The sequence below is a fragment of the Pinus tabuliformis genome, chromosome 7, assembly GCF_031772625.1.
Source record: "Pinus tabuliformis cultivar Carrire ecotype Pingquan chromosome 7, CPIR1, whole genome shotgun sequence".
Classification (NCBI taxonomy): Eukaryota; Viridiplantae; Streptophyta; class Pinopsida; order Pinales; family Pinaceae; genus Pinus; species Pinus tabuliformis.
In genome coordinates, this window is record NC_142293.1 from 1,445,250,344 (window position 1) to 1,445,276,330 (window position 25,987).

Consider the following 25,987-nt stretch of genomic DNA (forward strand, 5'->3'; position numbering starts at 1 on the left):
GGAGGGAGGGAGATCAAGTTGGGGACTCATTAATAATAAGAGCAAGAATCAAGGTTACAGAGGGTTTGCCGCAGTTTGCTAGAGCAAATTTAGTGCCGGGTGGAAGAGAAATAACATAGATTTATACTCAAGATGTCTTCAGTAAATTCTCCAGAAATCTCCAGTATGGCCATGGAAAAATTTGATATTTAGGGGCTTCAAAATTGTCTTCTAGGTTGGAGGACAAATTTACTTGCTTAAATAGCTCAACTTCACAGGGTGTTTGGCACATTGATAGTGGAGTGTCAACTCACATGACAGGGGTTAGAGAATATTTCTCTAGCTACAAAGAAGAGTAGATGGACTTCCAGATCACGATGGGAAATAGGACCAAGTGCACTTCAGTAGGGAGAGGTTCCATTGATTTTCAGAGGGAGTCAGGAGTAAGTACTAGTGCTACAAATGTACTGCATGTGTTGGGATTGGGTATGAACCTGATTTAAATATCCTACTTATAGGATACAGGATAAGGGATACGTGTCCACTTTGTAGGGAATATGGTGTTTGTTAAACACTCGAGCTGGAAGAGGGTGAAACATATTGGATTTCGAAGCAACAAGTTGTAGTTCGATTCTCCAATGGTACTGATAGGCAACGATAATACCAGGGGGAAAGACCTGAACGAGCTATGGCATAGGAGAATGTGACATTTACACCATGGAGCACTTAGAATGCTCAGGGAGACAGTGACAGGTGTTCTAGAACTTGGCACAGAACACGATGATGTGTGTAGAGGGTGCGTGCTTGGGAAATATGCTAAGGCAACATTTCCAAGAAGTGACAACAAAGTAGATGGCGTGTTGGGACTAATACATTCAAACATTTGTGGCGCTATCTCCACTAGAGCTCTCAGTGGGGCTGAGTATTTCGTCACCTTTATTAATGACCATTCCAGGAAAACCTGGATCTACTTCTTGAAGACTAAGGATGAGGTCTTCGATCGCTTCAAGGAGTTTAAGGCTTTGGTGGAGAATGCGACAAGGAAGAAGATTAGATAAAGACTTCACAAATTTCTGTGTGAAGGAAGGCAATAGAACGGAGTGGACAACTCCATACAATCCACAGTAGAATGGGGTAGCGGATCAGAGGAACACATCTATAGTTGGGGCTGCAAAAACAATGTTATATGACTAGGATTTGCCTAGGTTTCTAAGGGCATAAGCATGTACCACAACGATGTACATTAAGAACAGACTCCTTATAGGGCATTGGGGAAGATAATGCCAGAAGAGGCCTCCTTAGGAAAGAAGCCTGAGGTAAGTCACTTCAGGATCTTTGACATCATAACCTACTGCCATGTGCCAGATGAGAAGTGCACCAAATTAGATCAAACTGCAGAGAAGGGGTTCCTCGTTGGGTATAGCAAATCCTCAAAGGCATACAAAATTTATGTTCCTAGCAGCAAAAAAATCGTAGTGAGATGGGACATAAAGTTCATGGAGGACAAAGCCTTCAAGAAGTCTTGTGAGATGCTAAAAGGTGGTCAGAGTGAGCCAGTAGAAGCTCCTTTGGTCCAACAACAGGGACAATCACAAGGATCTAGTACAGTGACTGTTGCTTTTTGTAGCATCAGATGTGTTATAGCCACAAAATTTGGTGGAGAGGCTAGAATACATGAGATCTCCAAGACCCAGAAATTGTTTCTAGAAATTCCACCTAGAAGTGACTTAATTAGATTATTAACCAATTTTTTAATGTTTCCTAAGTCTAAACTTAGGAAAATTAGTTAATTAATCAGTATTAATTAAATCAAGGTGAGAATCATTTAGAAACTCACACGGATTGATTCCAAGATGGTCCTAGCCATCGATTAAGTTTTAATCTTAGCCGTTGGAGTTCCAACATTGGATTATAAGAGGAAGTCTATGGGCACTTGGAGAAAACACTTGAGCAGTTCAATTTCTTGGGAGATCGATTTGCAGAGTAGCAACAGTCGTTTGCCGGAAAGAGCTAGAGATCGAAGCAGTGAGTGAGGGGCAGGGACAATGATTTAGAGGAAGTTTTCTTGATTCGGAGAGGCAACAATAACAGGGCCGAGTTATCCCAGTGAGGCAGCATAGAGCTTTGCGCAATAACTTTAGAGAGGGTAGTTCGATTTGCTGGAGATAATCGTTCTCAGATCTAGACGCCGGACAAAGGATCCAGAGGGCCGGAGAGACGAATTTCTCAATAGCAGAAGGAAGAACGACTTCATTAGGGACTAGTCAGAGGCTAGACATTATAGTGACTGCGCAGTCCAGCATAGAGGGTGACGCAAAAGTTTCAGGAGGCCAAGTTTTCTGTAGGCAAGTTGTGCCGGGATTGCTTGTGGAGGAACGGTAATTTCCCTTCAATAAAATTGCCCATATTTTTCTTGCTGTGGATTGCCAGTTTCAGGCATCCAGATTGTACTCAAATTTTCATTGTTGCATAAAAATAAAAAGTCTCATTGCTGCATCGGTTTTCCCAAGTTGGGTTTTTTCAGGGACATTTGTCCAAAAATAATTGTCTCATATTTTATGTGTGTGTGCTAGCATTTCTTAGTTTCCAGCGCATTATTTTTCCACAATGTTTTATTTGTGAAGGTTGCAGTGTGTTTGTTTCGATATTTGCAATAGCAGATAAATTGTTAAATTAATTAACAATTAGGAGAAATAATACGAGTTGTTGCAATAGGATTCAGTTGTGGAATTTTCACATGGTATCAGAGCATGAGTGATCAACCGGGAACTAAGTTGCACGAAACACCGAAATGTTTCGGAGTTTCCAAAATAGGTACGTTTAGAAACGTCACCTCCCAAAAATGGAAACATTAGCTGAAACGTCAACCGAAATGTCATATATATATATAAATAAATAAATAAATGAATAACACATTATCTTGCAAGAAAAAAGGGAATAAGACCCATAGGTGACAATTTAAAAGGAAAAACAAGTCTATATTAACTCTAATAGATGATTACAAGATGATCGAGTTTTGGTCGAGTTTCGGTCAAGTTTCGGAGTTTCAGGTATGGGTATAGCCCAAAACGCTGGGTTCTTTGAAGTTTCGTGCAACATAGACCATGAAGCTTAGAAGCGGAGGAGGAATTTCGCTGCTCAGAAGGAGCAGCAGGCTGAAATTCCTAGAGGCAAAACAGATCCTTCACAGGCAGGCCGAGTTGTTGGGGGCAACAACTCGATTTTTGGTTGCAGGTTAGCAGAAAAGTCGAGGTTCCCAGGATGGTGATTCCAGTTGTTAGAGGGGGCAACTGTAGCTCAAATTTTCGCTGAGCAGATTTCTGGTTGGACGCAAAGGGTTTTGCTGCAGGTCACAGAAGTGGAATCTGAGTCAGGTGGAAGGGAAAAGCACACACATAGGAGGGAAAATTTTCCTCAGGGAACTTCGAGTCTCAAAAGTTCGAATTTTCAGTTGCAACTTGCAGGATCACACATTTTAGAAGGGAGTGCGAGTAGCAGCTGAGCACAAGGAAAGAGAGATTTTTCGACATTTTCAGAGATGGCCATTGCCAGGCTTAGAGATTAGGATAGGTTGGATGGAGCTTCCAACTATGTCATTTGGAAGGCTAGGATGTCCTTCCTTCTAGATGAATATGGCCTGAAAGCCTACATTTATAATGTAGTGGTAGTTCCCCAGGATGCAGATCAGTAGAAAAAATACAAGAAGGAGATGGCATGGGCAAAGCGGTTGATCCTGGATGGAGTCAGGGATCATATAGTCTCACATATAGCTGGCAAAGATACTGCCAAACATATGCGGGATTCTCTCTCCATGTTATACCAGGGAACTTCCGAGCAGCAAAAGATGTTGCTTGAGGAGAAAATGAGATGCATCTAGATGCAAAAGGGGGAGGGCATAGATCCCTTCCTTATTAGGATTCAAGAGGTCCGAGACCAGCTATCAGTTGTTGGGGCAACGCCTCATCCTTTAGAGCTAGTAGCAGAGTAGCAGTCGAACACAGGGAAAGAGGGATTTTTCGACATTTTCAAAGATGGCCATTGTCAAGCTTAGAGATCAAAATAGGTTGGATGGAGCTTCCAACTATGTCATCTGGAAGGATAGGATGTCCTTCCTTCTAGATGAATATGGCCTGAAAGCCTACATTGATAATATAGTGGCAGTTCCCCAGGATGAAGATCAGTAGAAAGGATACAAGAAGGAGATGGTGTGGGTGAAGCGGTTTGTCTTGGAAGTTGGATGGAGTCAGGGATCATATAGTCTCACATATAGCTGGCAAAGATACTGCCAAACATATGTGGGATTCTCTCTCCACGTTATACCGGGGAACTTCCAAGGAGCAAAAGATTAAGGAGAAACTGAGATGCATCTAGATGCAGAAGGGGGAAGGCATAGATCCCTTCCTTATCAGGATTCAGGAGGTTCGAGACCAACTGTCAGTTGTTCGGGCAATCCCTCAACCTTCAGAGCTAGTGCGATTGACACTCAACAATGTCTCTGAGGATTGGCATGTCTTCGTCCAAAGCATTTTGGGCAGAGACACACTACCAAGATGGGACAAAATGTGGGTCAATTTGCAGCAGGAGGAGTTGAGACGAGCTTTGTTGAAGAGCTCTATTAGTGGCAACAGTACCAATGGACAAGAGGTGGTGAAGGAGGAGGAAAATGTGGCCCTCGCATCTAAGGGTCCCAGTCAGGGGCAAGGGGAGCAAAGAAAGAAGAAGAAGAACCTATCTAAAGTCAAGTGTTTCAGGTGTGGTGAGTTTGTCCACTATAGTACCGAGTGTCTTCTCAAAAAGAAGGACAAGGAGGAGAAGCAGGTCCAGTCCGCAACACATGCAGAGATAGATAGGCTGTCCTCCAGGTTGGAGGAAGACATCGCTATGATTGCCCATATACTTCTAGGAGTGAGGTGGGGTGACTTGGAGTTGTAGCCCCAGAGAGCTACAAAGATTGGGCAAGGTCCTTGAGGAGTCCACCTCATGGATCATTACTTGGCTACCGGGCCCACGATGATCAGTAGCAGGATGGATCAGTGGCAGTTGATGCAATCAGAGACCGAGTGATAGTTGCAGAGACTAGTAGCAGCCATATGCTAAGGAGCACAATGCAATGTTGGCAGTAGTGCAGATGCACAATGTAGAGTCAGCAGTAGCGCAGATTCTTGAGAGACAGTGTAGAGGCTAGTAGAAGTTAGAGACTTACGAGATAGATGCATCATACTGAACACAATTGATTTAGTATTTTAGATGCTTTTCAGTTGCAGATGTTGCAGTTGCAGCAACAACAGATGAGAGGGAGTTGCAGTGCAAATGCAGTGTTGGAAGCAGTATGGCAGTGTCAGCAGCAACACAAATGCAGCATTAGAGTTGCGTAGTGGTTGGTGGGCAACAACAACCAGACATCAATAGTGCGACAGGAGATGATACAAAGACATAGCGTTGTGGCAGGGTGTGCAACACTAGAACACATTCCTCGCTAAGAGGGAGCATTAGATTTTGTAGCATCAGATGTGTTCTAGCCACAAAATTTTGTGGAGAGGCTAGAATACATGAGATCTTCAAGACCCATAAATCGTTTCTGGGAATTCCTAAGTCTAAACTTAGGGAAATTGGTTAATTAATCAGTATTATTTAAGTCAAGGTGAGAATCATCTAGAAACCCACACAAATCGATTCCAAGATGATCCTAGCCATTGATTAAGTGTAGGAGCTCCAACAGTGGATTATCAGAAGTCAATGGACAGTTGGAGAAAAACTTGAGCAGTTCAATTCCTTGGCTGATCGATATCCAGAGTAGCAACAGTTAGTCGCCAGAAAGAGCTGGAGATCGAAGCAATGAGTGGGGCAGGGATAGTGATCCAAAGGAAGTTTTCCAGATCCGGAGAGGCAGCAGCAAGAGGGCCGAGTTATCCCAGTGAGGTAGTGTAGAGCTCTGCGCAGTAGCTTTAGAGAGGGAAATTCGATTTGCTGGAGAGAAAATCATTCTCAGGTCGGGTAGAGGATCCAGAAGGCTGAAGAGACGAATTTCTTAGCAATAGAAGGCAGAACGACTTCATCAGAGACCAGTCAGAGGCTGGACGTCATAGTGACTGCACAGTCCAGCGTAGAGGGTGACGCAGAAGCTTTAGGAGGCCGAGTTTTCTGTAGGCAAGTTGTGCCGGGATTGCTTGTGGAGGAAGGGTAAATTCCCTTCAATAATTTTGCCCAGATTTTTCTTGCTGTGGATTGTCAATTTCAGGCATCCAGATTGTACTTAGATTTTCACTGCTGCAGCATAATAAAAAACGCTCACTACTGCATTTGTAGTCAAAATGGCCGGTTCCATCCTAAACTAGCCGGTTACTATATAATGTTTATATGAATAAGCTAGGTTGGTTCAACTAACTTCAAACTTTCAAGATGTGCAGCTAGTAGAGGTTGTCACTCAAATGAAACAAGCTTGAGTTGGAATCAACGTCCATTGCCACTTAAAGTCCACCTACATCTTGAAACAACTACATTTTACCTACAAGCTCCTTGTTTCACTTTAGATCTTTAGCTTGTGTTGTTTAAAGCCTTTTTGGCATTGAGCTTATGGCTTGTGAAATTTGTGGAGTGTTGCTAAGCCTTAATTTTCCATCTACTAGTCCCTCTTTTATCTTCACCTCAAGTCTTTTGTTGAAGTTTTCAAGCTTTGACACACCTCCTCGAAAGTTACTCTCATTGTGACACTTTTCATGTCACTTAAACTTAGAACTTGCTAGTCCCAACAACATTCACTAATTTTTGGTAACATTCCATCTTTGTAATATGGCATGCATCATCAAAGCTTTTAACATTTTAATACTTATGACAAGGTGAAAATATCTTAGACTTTGAACCTTTTAAGCCTGTGTCATTTGATCAACTGCCTCTATCTTTTGATTTTTTGTATCAACCTATGGTACAAAGTTTGAAAGTTTGAAGTTGAAAGTTACCGCAACACATTGCACAATGATGTACCTTTGGGTATCAATAAAGGTGCAATAAGACCATAAGAGCCACAAAGCAAAAGAAACAAGTTTGGAACTTTCAATAATGTGCATCAGATCACATGTAAATGAAAGATTGAAAACTCCAATCCTTATGATAGGGAGCAAAAGGAAAAGAATTTGCAAATGTTGCATTTTGCAAGCTACTTAAACTTTCAAAAAATCTCAACCTCACAAGAAAGTAAAACTTCAATATCAAGTAAATTGCAACAAGGAAAAGGGCTTATCATGATAAGTTGTAAATGAAAGCGACATGTCGCAAACATCATAACGACTGAAAGATTCAACTCACGCAACAAGACACATAAGAACGACTAAATGATTCAACTCTCACAACAACACACATAAGACAGATCAATAGCGATGCGCACATCACAAGTTGCAGATCAGGCTGAGGCATCTTCAGACTCTGAACCAGATGATGATCCTGTGTCTAGTAGTGGTGATGAACTTGATGATTGATCATGTGTACACTGTAGACTTGTAGTAGGCCAATGGCCTCATAGCTTGCGGCATTATTTTTGGACTTTATAGGCCATTTAGAGCCTAATTGCTTATGTATTTTACTATTTTGTTGATGATATGTATTGCACTCGGTGCCATTTTGATATATTCACCTTTACATGGTATATAAATGAGCAAACTTTGCATATTTTGTCTCTATTGGCTTGGCTTGGAATCATGGTTTTAAATCTTAAAAATAGTTTTGTTTCATTAATAATTAATTATTTAATGTATTTTTCTAAAACCGTTTCGTTTAGACCTAACCAGTCACGGTTCGACTGGTTCTGGTCGGTAAGCCAGTTCATTAGGTGGACCTGGTCCGGTCACTGGTTCCGGTTTTAAAAACATTGATTGACTCAATTGGGTCTGCCAAATTAATTCAAAATATCTGGAGAGATCGAAGTGTCATAAGGTTATGAAAGCTAGATTCTGTTGAATTTCAGAGTTTTTGGAGCTTTGATTGTTCTTGTGCTTTCCCTTTTCATTTATAGAAATTATATAATGAGAGGAATGGTGCCAGCTCATGTTTGCATGAATATCAGAGATCTAAACAATAAATCACTCTCTGATGTGAATTTTAATTGATGGAAAGAGCCAGACTGAAAAATGAGAGAAACAGCCATGAAGTCTGCAAATGGAAATTTTATCCATCAGATTTTATTTATTTATGAATGACTGGATATTATTGTGATATGAATATATGATTAATTTGATCCTCTATTTCAACTTTATTTCAAACTAGTCAATGCTAATCCCATGCTAGAGTCTGGTGTTGGAAGTGACAACCTTTTCTTACATGGACTTACAGGACAGAGTTAATCGATGGTCGGTTCTAGAAAGAGAACTTGACTGGATTGTTTTTGTGATGCCATTCTCTGCTTGGTATGATCCATGTTTATGTTTTGCGGCAGTGCCATTAGATATGCTATGGGTTGCGGATATCATTGAACTTCTACGCTTGATATCTTTTATTCATACTGCCTTTCATATATCTTTTATTCATCTTTTGTTCTATTTCTGTTTATAACTTTATACCAAGTTGAGTTTACTGAAGTTGGAAAACCATACTGGAACAAACTTTTTGTTTTATTGATTGTTTGTCCTCTAAACAACTCTTATATGCATGCTTATTTCTAGCAATTTTAGGTTAAGAGATAACAGTCATCCAATTACAGGTTGAGTCCAACAACTACCTATCTATCATGTCTGCATTAGAAGCAGCTCAGCTCTCTCTGACAGCGATGACTCAACCCAACATGCCAAAGCAAGTGTACAAGGAAGAGGTAAACACTTGACTTTTTCTGATGTAATTTCCTATCTGGTTTCATAAGCTTTTATAAATGATCAGAGATATTTTCCTTTTCCTGGCCAAAAAGTTGTTTGAATGAGATCCCTGTTGCTTTATGGTATTTTGTCGTTACTGGAATGATAGCTGGTGCAAAGTGGCGCGCTATAGGGGTGTACCACATAATATAGTTGTCTATCTTCTTGTTTCACCAGTCAATTAGATTAACTTGTCAAATGTTCAGTTTCCTCTTGTATGCTTACTATAATAATTGTTTAATATGTCTATTCCTTTTTGTCAATGCCACTTCCCATTGAATTTATTTATTTATTTTTTAATTTATTTAATTTAACTATGGTGAATCGGTTACTCGTTGGAGTAATCTGGGTGAGGCCCAAGATCAAACTTAGTGGCTGCCACTATAACACCAAGAGTGTATCCAACGACTCCTAAGCCAGATATACCAGGAATTTATGACTTAGCAAGAACCGAGACTCCACAAGTGTGGGGGAGCCTACTCCTTGAGCCTTATCACAATGGGTCAAAGATGTCTCTTTGTAGGATTTGAAACTGGGTGTAGGGGATAACATCCCATTTTTCCAACCACTGGGTCGGTCCATGAGGAGATATCACTTTCCCTTGAATTTTAGCAGTTTAACTACTAGTGTTGTGTGTTGTAGTTCCCCTATTAGGAATTCAGTGACAAGGCAAATCCCTTACATCAACAGTATTTCAGTAGAAGAGCTCTAGTTTGATACATCAGCTGCTCTAAACAACAGGTAGGGGGAGGGAAGGAAATCAACTTGGGGACTCATTAATAATAAGAGCAAGAATCAAGGACATAGAGGCATAGCTTTTTATTGGGGATGGGTGGTTGGATGTAGTCGAAAAAACGAAGTGGTGAGATTGGTTTCTGTTTAAAGATTACTGATTTTGTTGTGGCATGGGATGTGAAAATTGGAGGGTATTTGTGTGTATACACATAAGTAGGGATCCATGCTAGTTTTTTTTTGATAGGAAATCCACTTTTTGAGAATTTTAAGCCCTAAGTGACTAATTTCCTAATGATCTCAATCAAACAAGTAGATTACTGAATTTAATTAATGTTGAAATTAAATTTTAGGCCTTAGGATCAATCACAGAAGCTAGAAATTAAACAGCAGAAGCATGAAAATTCATTTCATACGTATAGAGGTAATTGCTCCTTCAGATCAGCTTTTCATTCCTTTGAAAAAACTTACAAAGAAACCTCCACACACTGCCCAAAAAACGGTGTTGCATGGATACTAAAAATACCCTGAACTGAGCTTGTACAACCTGCTGAAAAAATTAAGAAATAATAGAAAACTGCTGTATGACCTGCAGGAATGTCTGAACAGCCTATCCGTATGATTGTATGGATCCACAGGGTACTGTCTGTACAACACTATATGTACGGATGTATGAACTTCAATATGGCTATACAGCAACTGTTGTACAGGATTGCATGCTGCTGGAAACATATCTTTCCTCGATTTCCCCTCTCTCCCCTTCTCTATTGCTCAGCTTGCTTAACTGCTCAAGTGTGTTGAAAGCCTTGTCCAGTCTTTATAACTTTAGTGGAAAATCTATTTTTAAGATTACTCCTAGTCCAAGTCATTTATGAGATACAATTTTAGACTCAATTGCCAAAAACTAAACTTTCAGTTGTTTTACTAAAGTGGATTACAAAAAATAGTTCTTTTTCCAAAAATAGTATTATTGTTCGAAAATACTTTTTGACAATATCTCAAACTACTTTCCGCATCTTCATATTGAACATGTGTATAAGTTTCTGTCTGGGCTATAATTCTTAACAACCTTTTAAATTTGGAGAGGGTAATTATTGTGTTCCTAAGTTGCAAATTGTCATGAGCAAAGTGGTTTTGTGATTGTTCCATACACATATTTTCATATATTGTAATGCATATTCAAGATTGCGACTATTGGCGATGATATAAAATTTGAATATTATGCCCCTTATATATGTAACTTCATTTTTTCATTTACTTTATGATATAAAGATTATAGATCACCTCGAATCTAGTTAGATAAATTTCTTTCTCTTGGTTTTATTATTCGATGATATGTTGGGCATAGATTTACTGAATTGTTGTATTCACAACCACATGTATTTATGTATGTTTTGGTTTTTGGCTCTGATGCTGCCTAATACACACCTTTTAGGTTACATGGAAGAAATCTTTAATCCACTAAGTGTGGCTTTGGGGAAAGTCTTGTATAGAGTTGCTATCACTCAAACTTGACTCCTTCGTTTAGGCTAACTCCTAACGAAGCCATGGGGTAGTTCCTAAAACAACTAAGTCTGATTAAGCTATAGTAAACAAGCAATTAATGCAGGAGTTAATTAGTTTATGCATGAGTACATTAACCATAAACATAAATATGAAAGATAGACAAGTAGATAATGACAAAAATTAAATAGCGAGATAGAACAATGCCAAAAGTAAATGTTTGTTGCCTGAAAATAAATCTGGCAAATGAAATTGTAGCCCAATGCTATATGCTGTAGAAATGTTTTGGAGAGTGCTCTTGGTAAATTTTATTAAATTGATTTCAATTGGATTTATTAGTTAGTGAGAGTGCAAGATGGAGAGGTGGGTATGTGACCCATGATTGCAAGAAAATAAATCTATTCTAATGTGTGTTTCCTCTTTCACCTTGATCCTTTGAATGGGTTTGAGACGGTCACATGGAGATCCAGGGGATGAAGCTTAGCTTCAATCAGTACTCCTTTGATTTTACATGTCAACAATTGCAAGGAGATCCAACAAGAGGAGGCTCAACTCACTTTCCTAATTTCACCAGTCAACAATTTCTTTTCCCCCAAACTTATAGTAGATATGGTTAGGAGAGTTTTTCCTTAATTAAAATAATCCAGCCACACAAGTCCTCTCTGATCATGCGCAAGGATCAAGCATTGCTTGCAATGGCTGAGAGCATAACAAGACTTGGAGGGGAGAGGTTTGTTACTTTTGCAAAAATGAAATCTAATTTAGAACATAAAGAATTTTAGTCTACTTAAATGAAATAAATTTACTCTAATGTGTTTGGCTGTGCAAGGTTAATTTTAAACCAAATAAAAGTACACCATGAAAATGAGACAAATACACAAGAGGCCCCTTGCTGGGTAGGGGGGAATGGGATGCCTAGAAGACTCTCCTAGCTCCCTCAAGATTACAATGATTGTTATGGGTATCCCTTATGAATAAAGGGAAAGTTGTGGTTTTCAAAGTTATAATAGTTATAATAATACCTTTTTTACGAAGAGGAGTGTCATAGGCTCCTTCACAAGAGGTTTGTTACTTTTGCAAAAATGAAATCTAATTTAGAACATAAAGAATTTTAATCTACTTAAATAGAATAAATTCACTCTAGTGTGTTTTGCAGTGCAAAGTTAATTTTAAACCAAATAAAAGTACAGCATGAAAATGAGAGAAATACACAAGAGGCCCCTTGCTGGGTGGGGGAATGGGATGCCTAGAAGACTCTCCTAGCTCCCTCAAGATTACAATGATTGTTATGGTATCCCTTATGAATAAAGGGAAAATAGTAGTTTTCAAAGTTACAAGAGTTATAATAATACCTTTTTTACGAGAAGAGTGTCATAGGCTCCTTCTGGGTACTTGAATGGTCCAATTTGACAAAAATTGGGCAGCACCTCCTCTTGTATTTTCATGGACCTGCAAAAAACCTGCAAGCAAAAATGGTGAAAGATGCCCAAAGACACTTGGGAACACCCACAATTGTTAGTAGAGAATGCCCAAAAAATTCCTAGTGAAATACGAAGGAAAAAAATGAAATTTCTACTCTAAAACAACGAAGAAAAACCAAATTTAATTAGCTTTTCTTGGCTGATTTTGTTGCTGTTAGGACAGAAACAAGATTAGCCTTCAAAATGTTAGATTTGACAATAAAATCTCATAGAAATGAACCAACGAGTTTGAGGAATTTTTTTTATAGTTTATATGTAAGAAAAGGAGAGAGGAGAGAAGGAGAGAGTGGAGTGTTCAAAGCACTTGGAGACTAGATTTGGTGCTTGGTAAGAATTTGCTTCTTATGTGTTGAAGTGGGTGGAGCAACTAACCAAAGTGATCAGCTTGTCCAACTTGAGGTGCCTGTAACACTACATAAGTCCTTCCCCAGAAAAAATGTTAATAGATAGGTGTTCCCTACACATGAAATCTAGAATTCCAAAATGTAAGAAAGCAGATAGACTATTCAAATAACCAACTTTGAAGAGTCTATTCGTATTGAGTGAAAACAACCCTTGAAAAGCCTATTATAACATGGAATTTCAAAGCAATGCAATAAAAACAATTATACGTCAATTGATATCAAGTAACCACACAAAGATCAACAAACCATGTAGCCTCCAAGGCCTTTTTTTATTAAAAGTTATGGAGCAATACAATAGCAGCAGAGCTTCCCCAAGTGTTCCAATCTTCCACACTCTTCAAGACGCTCTTGCATAAGAAGCAAGAGCTTTGAATCATAGAAAAAGAGGGAGGAGATACGAAGAAAGAAATGAGGATCCCAAGTAAGTGATGATCCCAATGTAGAGGTGCGAGTTTCAAAAGAGGCATGCGTATCTCCTAGAGGCATCCGTAGCCTCCATGTGTGCATGCATGTCATCAAGAAGAGTGAGTCTTCAATGGAGGTGCGAGTTCCAAAGGGGAGTGAACTCGCACTATCCCCAACTCAACTTTGCGTTACTTCAAGTCTTAACTCAGCCATGTTACCCACCACTTTGTGGGTGATATCCCCAGGAGAAATTTTTCTCCATGATGAGCCTCAGTCGACAGCCAACAACCCCTTGATGCCTCCTACTAGCTTGTTGTGCCATTTCTATGCCACCTGAGCTAGCCATGTGGTCCCTCACCCACCTGTATTGATCGTATGTTTGAAGGTGGGCCTCCCAAATCTAAAGGTATGTCTTGTCATTTGGTAATTGAGTATTGGATTTACTTATCATGGATACTTCTGGGTATGGATTGATGGGGGGATTTGGCGGAAATAGTGGGCTTAGTTTCTGATCCTGTCTCCTTGATTTCTTTTGGTTGTTACCCTTGGATCTTAGTCTCATGGGATCTCATTTATTGACCATTTGGTTCTAGGGCAGTACTACTTGGCAAACGTCGACTTTGGGTGCGTGGTCCCGCTCCTTTATCCGCACATATTACTTCGTATGCACTCACTACACCCCCAATCATCTTTTCTCCCACCTAGATCCACATTCCCATTTTGGGTCCACATAGGGCTAGCCTCCCTATCCCCTTGCCCCCACCTTGGGCCAGGTCTAGAATGACGCCCAGAGGTTGAAGCAATAAAAAAAAGAAGAAAAAGCATAATTGGCCACATTTAACAGGAAATTGTACCACAAAATGCAAAAGATGGCTGGGACAAAAATAATTAGCAGGTGGGCAAAAGCCCATACATGAGCTCTACCCCCATCCATGGTCATCATCCTGGTTCCATAGGCCTTAGATAAGCCTCCTTTATCATTCATGAACCCATGATTGTCCCAACCCTTGGACGATAGTGAACCGCCCTACTTTATAGGGGTACCACTGCTATATCTTACACATCATGCTCTTGTCCTTTGTGACCCGAGTAATTAATCAAAGAAATTTCATAAAAGGTAAAGAGGCATATAAAGAAGGGTGGAAAAATCAAGGCTGGGCCACCTCATGTACCATGACTGCTCCCTCTTATACATTAAATACCCAGGTGTGGGCTTCCCCTTATCTAGCTACCCCTATGACACACTATGTGGCCTAGAGCTGCTCCTCTCATACCCAGTTCCATCTCACTTATTTATCACTTGCCACCCCCATTAGAGGGGTGTACATTGGACATATCCCCTCTAAGCGCTGAAACCACCTAATAAGGTACTTGGCTAACCCCCTTTGGCGCTGGGAGACACTAGCACATGCCAAAGCCCACTACAGAAGGGCTTGACATTATGAAGTGCCCACTTTGTTATCCATGATTTGTAAGCTCTTTTGCCCGATTATTCTAATGACTGATGTACTAGAGCCGTAGGCGACACATTGGATCTTACGCAGGATTACAGGTGGTTTCCATTTGGGTTTGTTTTCCCTATATGGGATCCTAACCCCGGAGGTCTACATTGGCACATTTAGGGTGTGCATGGAGAGCCATGGGCCTCCACAGCAGCAAACAACACTCCACAGATCTTCATGGATGCTCAGAGATTACTAGCGATCCACTTTTGGGATGGTTATGATATGCTTGGTACATTATGCCCAACAGGCCGCCTTAGGAGCCCCACACTCTTGACAGGTGTCCCAAGACTTGTACGATGTCATGGTAGCATTCATTCCACCACTTGGACCCTTGTAGAGGATCTTCGATTCATATGGAGACCCATGGGTTCATCCATGTGCCCTCATATGAAATGGGAGCACCATAGGTCTACTACTTGGAGAACAAGGGGCCACCCCCTTGTCCATCATATTCCGAGGAATTTATTCCTCAGTATGGCACTTCAAGATATTATTGAGCCTTTGGAGGGCCCTATGACATACACATTATTATTTGGCCCCTTGTGAGGCTTATTTTTACACTTACGAGCTAGTTTTGTGGGCCTGTCACCAATAGGGGTTTTATTTGCACATTATTTTATCGTTAGGGGCTAATGTAGGCCCATAGGCTAATTCGAACTCCTTAGGAGGCTATATATTGATGTTAGATACACTCATTTGTATCATCACTTGACTTGGGAACTCTCTAATGATAGAGATTTTTCACACTTTTTCCTTGGTGGATATTTTTGGAGATGGATGAATTTTGATGTATGGATTTGGGCTGTTTCTCTTGTCTTGGAGCTTTATTGAGCAAACAAAATGCTGGTTGGATATACTCTATAATGTTGTAAGTAAATTTTGATGCTATTATTCTTGTTGCTGCATACTGCTAAAATTAGGGCTAGTTGGTGCATTGTAGAAATGTGGAATTGAGCACGTTTTAGCTAATTTAATGTATGGGCCAATGTTATATGAATGAAATATTCTAGAGATTTATTTATCTTAAGAAACTTTCCTCATTTGCTTTCAAGTATAAATGCTTGAAGGTCACTTTCTTTTCTTCCTCTCAACATTGGACGAAGTTGACTTTCTGGGCCTCCTTGATCAAGAAACCAAGTTCTTACTCATCATTATCCTTGACTCCATATCCCCAAGTGAACTAGGCATTGATCCCTCAAAAAGGGTGATCATTTCATCCCTCTTTTAAACATTTGCCCCTTTTTCTCCAAGTCTAGCCACATTAGGTCACCTAGGGCATCAATTTCCTGGGAATTGACCCAAGGAAAAAATTTCGATCTCCTATAGGCTATTGCGCTGGTGGGTCCCCTCCCTCTCCTCCAAAATTGAGGTAATTCTAACAGTGGAATCTCCGGGAATCTCAAGCCCTAGCTCTAGGATCGAATTGTGCCTAGGCATCTCCAAGGCTAGACCTTAATAGGATCGATTCAACCTTTTGAAGAAAGTATTATTGTTTGGTCCTTTTCCCCTCACCTTGTCCAGGATAGGAACATCATTGGTTGCTACATTCCATCCATGAACTTGGGCTGGGTCCACTTGGCTCCGTGTGGTCCCTCTTCTCTATAAAGACTATTTGTCAAGGACCATTTGGGAATCCAAGTTTCCCAAGGATTATAGGGATTGATAAACTTGTTCATAAGCCTATCCTTTCTCCCTCAACCCTCCAATCCTCACCCATTATCCTTGGTGGACTAAGTTCCTTGCTTAAAGAGCAAGAAAGTACCATTCTTCACTCCATCCTTGGGAAAAGGTTTTCAGGGTCACTTCACACCTATCCATTGAGATATACTTTACAAGTGAATCCCTACACTACCGGGACTCCTCCCATCAGTGAAAGTCTGTAAAGAGCAGGGAGACTTAGCTGTGGTGACAGTGGGCTAAGCCTCCACAATTGCCCTTAACCTAGAAATTGCCCTCTTAGGAACCCCTTTAGGTCCCCTGCTGATTTGAGTGGTAACATTTTTGGCGTTGTTGCTGGGACACGAAGTGTGTGTTTTTTTCCACATACGACATATTGACATATCATTATTCGCGACTCCATTGGAAGAACAAAGTCCTAGTTCTTCATTAAGCATTAAAGTTAATGCTTGTAGGGTGAAGCAAGCATCTATCAAGGCACCTCAATTCACCCTCGCGACTCGATTATAATCTTAATATGCAAAATCGTAGAAGTTGGAGATTTCTCTCGTTCCTATATTTGAAAAGCTCAATAAACAAGAGATTCAAGAGGGTGGAATATGCAGAATCCTTTCAAGATAGGTTGGAGAGCTTGGGTATGGAATTCATGCTCAGGATTTATAGGTTTCAAGAAGTACAACTTGACATAATAAAGGGTGCTTATGAAGAGGATCCTAGTCGTCTCCGTGACCTTGCTAACATAACTTGTGCTGTGAATATTCTGGATAACCTCATCAATAACAATAGGAATACCTCCTTTAAGGATGACGAAGAGTTGGACCCTGCAAGCTTCCAAATCACACAAGAAAGAATGGATGAATATAGTAGGTCATGCAGGGAGGACATTCTAGTCAAGGGTCTAGGGTTTGGCATTGATCAATAAGAAGCTTCAATAAGAGAGACTTACCAAAGGGTTTTCCTCTCAAGAGAAGAGAGGTTTTGGCCCTGGCAGAGAGCCAACATCTTGTGTTCTTGTTCTTATGTTTTTGGTAGCAGTTTGATGAAGTACACACACATGCATTACTAATAAGAAGAGGAAGATTAAGCTAACAAGAAAAAGTATAAAGACCTCACAATTTTTTATCAAGTTAAGAAGAATCACACTACACCTAAATTGCCCTTGATTCTTCAACATATCTTCCCTGCCTAAGGAAGATCTCCTCGTCTTTCTGCCACATTTCCAACCTAGGAAATAGTGCATCAACCCCAAATCCTTCAAATCAAACTCTGTCCATGTTCCTCTTGCAGTCCTATATGAGCCCCGATGATCTTGTCAAGAAGAGACCATCCACAGAGAATACTAGGATGAGTGGCTCACCTTCTACCAACAAATAGTAAAGGTTGGGATCTGCATCACTCTTGACGAATCCCATTTGCTGCAAGCAAGGTTACTTGGGAGTGGGAGCAAAAGTAGGGAGCGGGAGCGGGAGTGGGGAGAAACATTTTCAAAAGCTCCCGGTTTGGGAGTGAATTAGGAGCGAATTTTTATATAATATATATTTTTATATATTTTGATGCATATATGTAAACAAAAGCATGTTGAATGATGAATTAGATATAAAAAGCATAAAATCATGGATTACATCGTATAACATCAATCATCTAGAAGTTATAATCTTCAACAACCACGTGCACATGTTACAAGTTCACATTTATATAGCATGTAAGGGTACACAAGACCAAAATAACATCGAGTGTAATCCATCTCTGAACTAAAAATACATCAACAAATTGGCTCTAGATGGCCTCTAGCATCCAAAAAAATCATGCTACAACAAATAGCTACATATCATCAAAATCATTGCAAATCTTGATCGTATAACATTGCTTTTGTAGCCCCAACTATGGTTCTTTTTTTCCACTCCGCTACCCCATTTTGCTGTGGATTATACATAGTTGTCCATTCTCTTTTGATGCCTTCCTTTGCACAAAAATCTGTGAAGTCTTTATCAACATACTATCCACCATTATCCGAGTGAAGCACCTTGATCTTTTTCCCTATCGCATTCTCCATGAGGGCCTTAAACTCCCTGAAACAATCGAGTATATCCAAGTTTTCCTGGAATGGTCATAAATAAAGGTGACAAGGTATTCCACACCACTGAGAACTCTAGTGGACATCAGGCGACAAATATCTGAATGTATAAGTCTTAACACGCCATCTGCTCTACTGTCACTTCTTGGGAATGTTGCCTTAGCATACTTCCCAAGTATGCCTCGTCTCCATGCATCATCGTGTTCTGTGCCAAGTTCTGGAACCCTTGTTACTGTTTCCTTGTACAATCTGTTGCTTCGAACTCCAATCTGTCTTACCCTCTTCCAGCTCGAGTGTTTGACAAACACTTTCTTCCCTATGAAGTTAAAATCATGTCACTTATCTTATAACTGGGATACTAAAATTAGGTTCATACCCATTCCTGGCACATGCATTACATTTGTAGCGCTGGTGCTTGCTCCTGACTCCCTCTGAATATCGATGGTACCTCTCCCTACTAGAGTACACTTTGTTCTCTTTCCCATCATAAACTGGAAGTCCATCTGACCCTCCTTGTAGCTAGAGAAATATTCTTTAACACCTGTCATGCGGGTTGACAGTCCATTGTCTATATACCAGACACCCTGTGAAACTGATCTTGACAAGCAAGCAAATTCCTCCTCCAACCTGGAAGACAAATTTGAGGCCCCCTGAAAGTCAATTCTGTGTGCTATTCCTCTTCCTCCCTACACTGATTCTGCAATTGAAAACTGTTGCAAAAACCCTCTGCGTCCAACTAGAAATTTGCTCAGCGAAAATTTGAACTGCTCCTGCTCTCTCTCACTGCTGGAATCGCTATCCTGGGCAAATCAAATTTTTTGTAACCCTGCAACTGAAAATCGATCTTCGCACCAGCAATTCGGCCTGCCTGTCAAGGAACTACGTAGCCTCTAAGAATTTTCGCTTGCTGCTCCCTCTGATCGGTGAAATTATTTCCTCTGCTTATGAGTTTCTTGGCTGATCACTTACGCTCTGATACCATGTGAAAATTTCAAACTGAAATCCTATTGCAACAACTGGAATTAATTCTTCTAATTGTTAATTAATTTAGCAATTTATTTGCTACGACAAATACCAAATTAATCACACACCCAACCTTCACAAATAAAACCGCGGAAAATAAATAATGCTAGAACTGAGAAAATCTAGCACACAATAAAAAATGACACCGTTATTTTTGGACGATTGTTCCTGGAAAAAACGAACTTGGGAAAATCGGTGCAACAATTGAGGGTTTTATTATTATGTAGCAGTGAGAAATTCTGAGTACATTGATTTGGTTGCTGAAATCTTCTTATCCTGCAGAGAAAAATAGTGGCAAAAATACTAGAGGGAAATTACCCTCACTCTTGGCAAATTCTGACACTGAACTGCTTCTGAAAAGCAAGTCGTCCAATTGGGCCTATGCAGGCTCTGCATCAACTTGATGCTGCTTGCTGCAACTGTTGCACGAACTGGCTGTAGTCTAGTTGCCCTTCCTGCTGCTTGTTGGTAAAATGTCTCTTCGACACTCTGGGACTCCTTTTTGGCCAAGGCAACTGAAAACGTCTACCCTCTTCAGCAAATCGAACTACCTTCTTGATGATGAGAAATCTAGGGCATTAGTATTAGGTGATTTCTCTTCCGTTAGTGTTTGCTTGTGAAGGATTTTTAACTTCTTAGATTAGGATCTACTTCTTCTTTAGACTATTAGTGTTCTTCATCAAATAGTAAGTTAGTAACCAATGCATTAACATAAATAGACAAGAGACACAGAATGTAGGCTACCAGCTAGGGCCAAAACCTCTCACTCTCTGAGAGGAAAACCCACACAAATTCTTCTTATAGAGATTCCAGTTGACAAATACCGAGACTAAGGCCCTTGACGTAGTAGCCTCTCCAAGGCCAAGACACAAGTCCTCTTCCATCTTCTCGTTCACTCTTTCTCTTTTTGGATTCCTTCTACTTCAGGGTTTGCTTCATATGTGATGACACCCAATTGTGATTACTGTGGATATCAAACTTCTCCTCTAGCAGTAACATCAAATCCTGAAGACATATTGCTAAACCATAGTTGCTGCCCTTTGAGATACCATCGAGATCTTCTTCCTTGTAACAACAACGAGATCTTGTCACACACATGTGACCTTTCTCTTGTGCAACACTGAACATAAGAAATCCTTGTCACTGTAATCTGAACTTCTGTTCCTTTTCTTGTCATTGTAATATCCATCCGAACTTAGATAGAGATCCGAACTACTGTTGACTATGATCATCCCTAAACAGAACCTCGCAGTCCCTTCTCCTTCTTGTGATTGCATCAAACTTATCACTGCCACTGTCTATTCGAAATTACAGAGATATCTGAACTGTACTCTTCCATTGTCCATGCGAAATTCTGTCTCTATCACTCGAAAAACTCAGAGAAAGATATCCAAAATTCTGTCTCTATGGACTGGGCCGAGGTTGCTATTTATAGTGGTTTGCCCCTCATATTAAGTCGACATGAGTTTATGAACATGTGTGTCTCCATAATGAGAAGCTGCCACGAGTTAGTTGCTTTGACTTGAAGCTGACATGAAGAGGAGTACTTTTTGCTTGTTGTTGGAGGGCTATTATAAACTCATATACATTTGACATATCCCAAGAAGGGTTCCTCATACATGACATCGATTCTTTGACTCTAATGATAAATCCTAAGGCTCTCAATGGGAGCCAACTAGATAAAAGCTCTTGCTCATGAAACCCAAGAAGCAAGGCATTACAAAAATAACTTTTATTCTCTTCTTTCCGTCGTTTACAAAGATCATAATTGCATGTCATTATGAAGACCGAACCTATTTACATTTTACAACACTCACTTTTGACTAGGGAGCGACCCCAGGAGCGAAATTTTCACTCCCTAGCCCTTTTTGCAATGTTTTTTTGTAGTAACATTCCAAATGCAATTTTTTTCAAAGAAACAAATAATTTTTGAGTGAGGCAACCTAATGATCAAGCCTATGGCCCTAGTATTGATATGTGATTCATTGTAATGTTAAATTCTTAAAGTAAAAGTGACATTCTCCTTAATCTTCATTTTCATCCTTTTACTTCAATTTTTAACATTACCATGACATGACTGAGGATGTTTGAGAGTGGTTTTGACGTCATTGGATTTCATATGGAGAAAGTAGAATTTTAGATCTCATTCAAAATCCAGTACACTTATCAGTTTTTCAAGATTTTAGGATTGGGGGAATTACAATGTTTCCATTGGATTTTGTCATGTATTAGGGTATGGAACTCATATTTAATCAAGAGCACCAATCCCTCTATGTACCTTGATGTTAGTGACATTGGTTGTCGATCCTCTATCATGACCCTACTAAAAATGTTTCCATCACTCAAACAAAATCTTGACTTGACATGCTATTTTTTTCTATCTTATGTTAATGCTTAGAGGGTGATATTAATGACAAAGATCCCTATACAAATCCAGAGGTAATGGCAAAGACAGCTCTAGATATTAATGCTTAGAGGGTGATATTAGTGACAAAGACCAAACCTAGTTACATTTTACAACACTCGCTTTTGACTAGGGAGCGACCCTAGGGGCGAAATTTTCGCTCCCTAGCCTTTTTTGCAATGTTTTTTTGCAGTAACATTCCAAATGCAATTTTTTTATAAAGAAACAAATAATTTTTGAGTGTGGCAACCTAATGATCAAGCCTATGGCCTTAGCATAGATATGCAATTCATGGTAATGTTAAATTCTTAAAGTAAAAGTGACATTCTCCTTAGTCTTCATTTTCATCGTTTTACTTCAATTTTTAACATTACCATGACATGACTCAGGATGTTTGAGAGTGGTTTTGACGTCATTGGATTTCATATGGAGAAAGTAGAATTTTAGATCTCATTCAAAATCCAGCGGACTTATCAGTTTTTCAGGATTTCAAGATTGGGGGGATTGCAATGTTTCCATTGGATTTTGTCATGTATTAGGGTATGGAATTCGTATTTAATCAAGAGCACCAATCCCTCTATATACCTTGATGTTAGTGACATTGGTTGTTGAACTCCTCTATCATGATCCTACTAAAAATGTTTCCATCACTTAAATAAAATCTTGACTTGACATGCTATGTTTTTTCTATCTTATGTTAATGCTTAGAGGGTGATATTAATGACAAAGATCCCTATATAGATCCAAAGGCAATGGCAAAGATAGCTCTGGATATTAATGCTTAGAGGGTGATATTAGTGACAAAGATCATGATTTTCCAACAAGACTGAAAAATTAAACATTTCCTGAGGCGGCAAGAGGCCCAAGCATTAGCAATAGATAATAGATTTACTTGTCTTTTCTAGTTTCTAGGAGTTTTTATAACTATTGACTCTTTCATATTTATTATGATATTTTTTGTAAACAATATATGACAATATAAGTTTGAAGTTGGCAATTATAACTCAAGATGTTTGAGAGTGGTTTTGACGTCATTGGATTTCATATGTAGAAAGTAGAATTTTAGATCTCATTCAAAATCCAGTAGACTTATCAGTTTTGCATGATTTCAGGATTGGGGGATTGCAATGTTGCCATTGGATTTTGTCATGTATTAGGGTATGGAACTCGTATTTAATCAAGAGCACCAATCCTTCTATGTACCTTGATGTTACTGACATTGGTTGTCGAACTCCTCTATCATGACCCTACTAAAAATGTTTCCATCTCTCAAACAAAGTCTTGACTTGACATGCTATGTTTTTTCTATCTTATGTTAATGCTTAGAGGGTGATATTAATGACAAAGATCGCTATACAAATCTAGAGGTAATGGCAAAGATAGCTTTGGATACTAATGCTTAGAGGGAGATATTAGTGACAAAGATCCTGATGTTCCAACAAGATTGAAAAATTAGACATTTCTCGTGGCAACAAGAGGCCCAAGCATTAGCGATAGATAATATATTTACTTGTCTTTTCTAGTTTCTAGTAGTTTTTATAACTTTTGACTCTCTCATATTTATTATGATATTTTTTGTAAACAATATATGACAATTTAAGTTTGAAGTTTGAAGTTGGCAATTATAACTCACTGATAATGAATTATGAATATGATGCTTCGTGAAAATTGAAAGTTGTTTCATTTCGTTTCATTTTATAACATTTCATTTCATGTTAGATATTCTTTGTTGTAATTGTTATACTTAGCTTACAAGTACAACTTTGGTGATCAATGATGATAAATGTTATATATTGAATTTTGAAAGCTTGAAACTTTAAGATTGATGAATCATGAGATTCAATATGTTTGTATGTTACTAACTTGTGGACGTGGTTGATGAAGATTATAAGTTCTAGATTATTGATGTTATATGGTTAAATCTATGTTTTTATGCTTTTTATATCTAATTCATCATTCTACATGCTTTTGTTGAGATATATTCATCAAAATATAAAGAAATATATATTATATAAAAATTCGCCCCTCAATTTGCTCTCGAACCGTGAGCTTTTGAAAATGTCGCTCCCACTCCCGCTCACTGTTTTCACCCGTGCTCCCAAGTAACCTTGGGTGAGATGCATTGGTTGAGGAGTACACCTCAATCATGCAAATCGATGTGTGGGAGGGTTGTACTGAGACGATTGATAGGGCAGTGGTTGGATCATGTTGGATCTATAAGATCAAGCACAATGCAGATGGCAACGTTGAGAAATACAAGGCTAGGTTCGTGGTTAAGGGGTTCTCTCAGAAGGAGGGAATAGAATACTAGGAGACTTTTGCTCGTGTCTAGGTACCCTTTTGTACGCACTGTGATCTCATTAGTAGCATAGATGGGATGGCAAATCCATCAAATAAATGTCTAGATGACGTTCTTGAATGGTGAATTGGAAGATGTGTATATTGAATCACTAGAGGGCTTTGTGGGACACAATAGAGAGGCTCACGTGTGCAGGTTGAAGAAAGCTTTATATGGGCTCAAGTAGGCTCCCAAGGCATGGTATGAGTGCTTCGACAGATACTTGCAAGTTGCAGGGCATGGGCTTTGTGAAGAGTGAGGCAAATTCAAATCTCTACTACTTGGTGGTTGGGCATGAGGTGGCCTTCTTGTCATATATGTGGGCGACTTGTTTCTTATAGGTTCACTGGGGGTCATAGAGGAGTGCAAGAGGGATCTTGCAGCTGAGTTCAAAATGAAGGATTTGGGGCTTGTGCACTATTTTCTAGGCATGGAGGTGTGGTAGACACATGGAGTGATTTTCCTTGGACAAGGGAAATATTTCATCGAGATCCTGAGGAGGTTTGGAATTGAGGATTGCAGAGCCATGTCTACACCCATGATAACTAATTGGAAGAAGAGAGATGCATCTAGGGAGAAGGATGTTGACCCCACCTTGTATAGGGAGTTTATTGGCTCTCTCATGTACTTGGCGAACACCAGACTAGATACATCCTATGTAGTAAAGTCTCTTAGTCAGTTCATGGTGGAGTAAAAGAGAGTGCATTGGACGACAACTAAACATGTGCCGAGATATTTGCACTGCACTATCGAGTATGGGATCAATTATGCTTGATGTGATGGTGTCAGGTTGGTTGGCTATACAAATGCAAAGTGGGTAGGTGATACAGTGGATCGGAAAATCACTTTAGGGCGTTGCTTTAGCATGGGATCGAGAGTTGTTTCTTGGTACAACAAGAAACAGAAGTCTGTGACACTGAATTTTGCAGAGGCAAAGTACAAAGCAAAGAGCATGGCTATGTGTGACACTATATGGCTTTGGAAGCTGCTAGTAGCCTTGTTTAGTTAGAGGGTTGAGACAATGGTGATACATTGCTACAATTATAGTTGCATCAGGTTGTCAGAGAATCCTGTGTTCCACGACAGGTCCAAGCATATAGACATCATATACCACTTCATCAAGGATTGTGTGAAGCGCAAGATTGTTCAACCACAGTATATACCCACAAATGAGTATGCAACAGATATACTGACGAAGGCATTGGGGAAGATGAGATTCACCTTCTTTAGAGATAAGTTGGGTGTAATGCAAAACACCTTCCTCGCTAAGAATGAGTGTTAGTTTATGTAGCTCGTACAAGTGTTCTAGTCTCATAAGGTGGGTATGAGGCTAAGGAACACATTTTCTCGAATGCCTAGAAAAGGTTTCCAAGGAAAATGCCTTGATTATAATTAATTAGCTAGTTTATTAATTTTCCTAAGTTTAACTTAGGGAAATGGCTTAATTAATCAAAATTAATTGAGGTAAATCGATTTTCCTCTAGAGACTTTCGGAAAAGTCATTTGATGGGGTCAAGATGATCTTAGCCATTGATTGAGATTAGATCATGGCCGTTGATTCGTCAACGAGATATTATAAGAGGGAATCGATGGGCATTTATAGAGCAGATCAATGAGAGATCGAG

The 25,987-nt window shown here is 39.5% G+C and overlaps 1 protein-coding gene across 3 annotated transcripts in view; it reads left to right on the top strand.

Moving 5' to 3' along the window:
• LOC149253129 (sister chromatid cohesion protein SCC2-like) overlaps positions 1 to 25,987 on the top strand; it is a 360,249-nt gene that overhangs the window by 78,943 nt on the left and 255,319 nt on the right. For all 3 annotated transcript variants that reach the window (XR_016267058.1, XM_089459872.1, XM_089459873.1), the window contains exon 6: positions 8,669 to 8,776. Coding sequence is in view for 2 of the 3 variants with exons in the window: in XM_089459872.1 (XP_089315998.1) it covers positions 8,669 to 8,776 (108 nt within the window). In the remaining variant the exon portion in view is untranslated. The remainder of the gene's footprint in view (positions 1 to 8,668; positions 8,777 to 25,987) is intronic.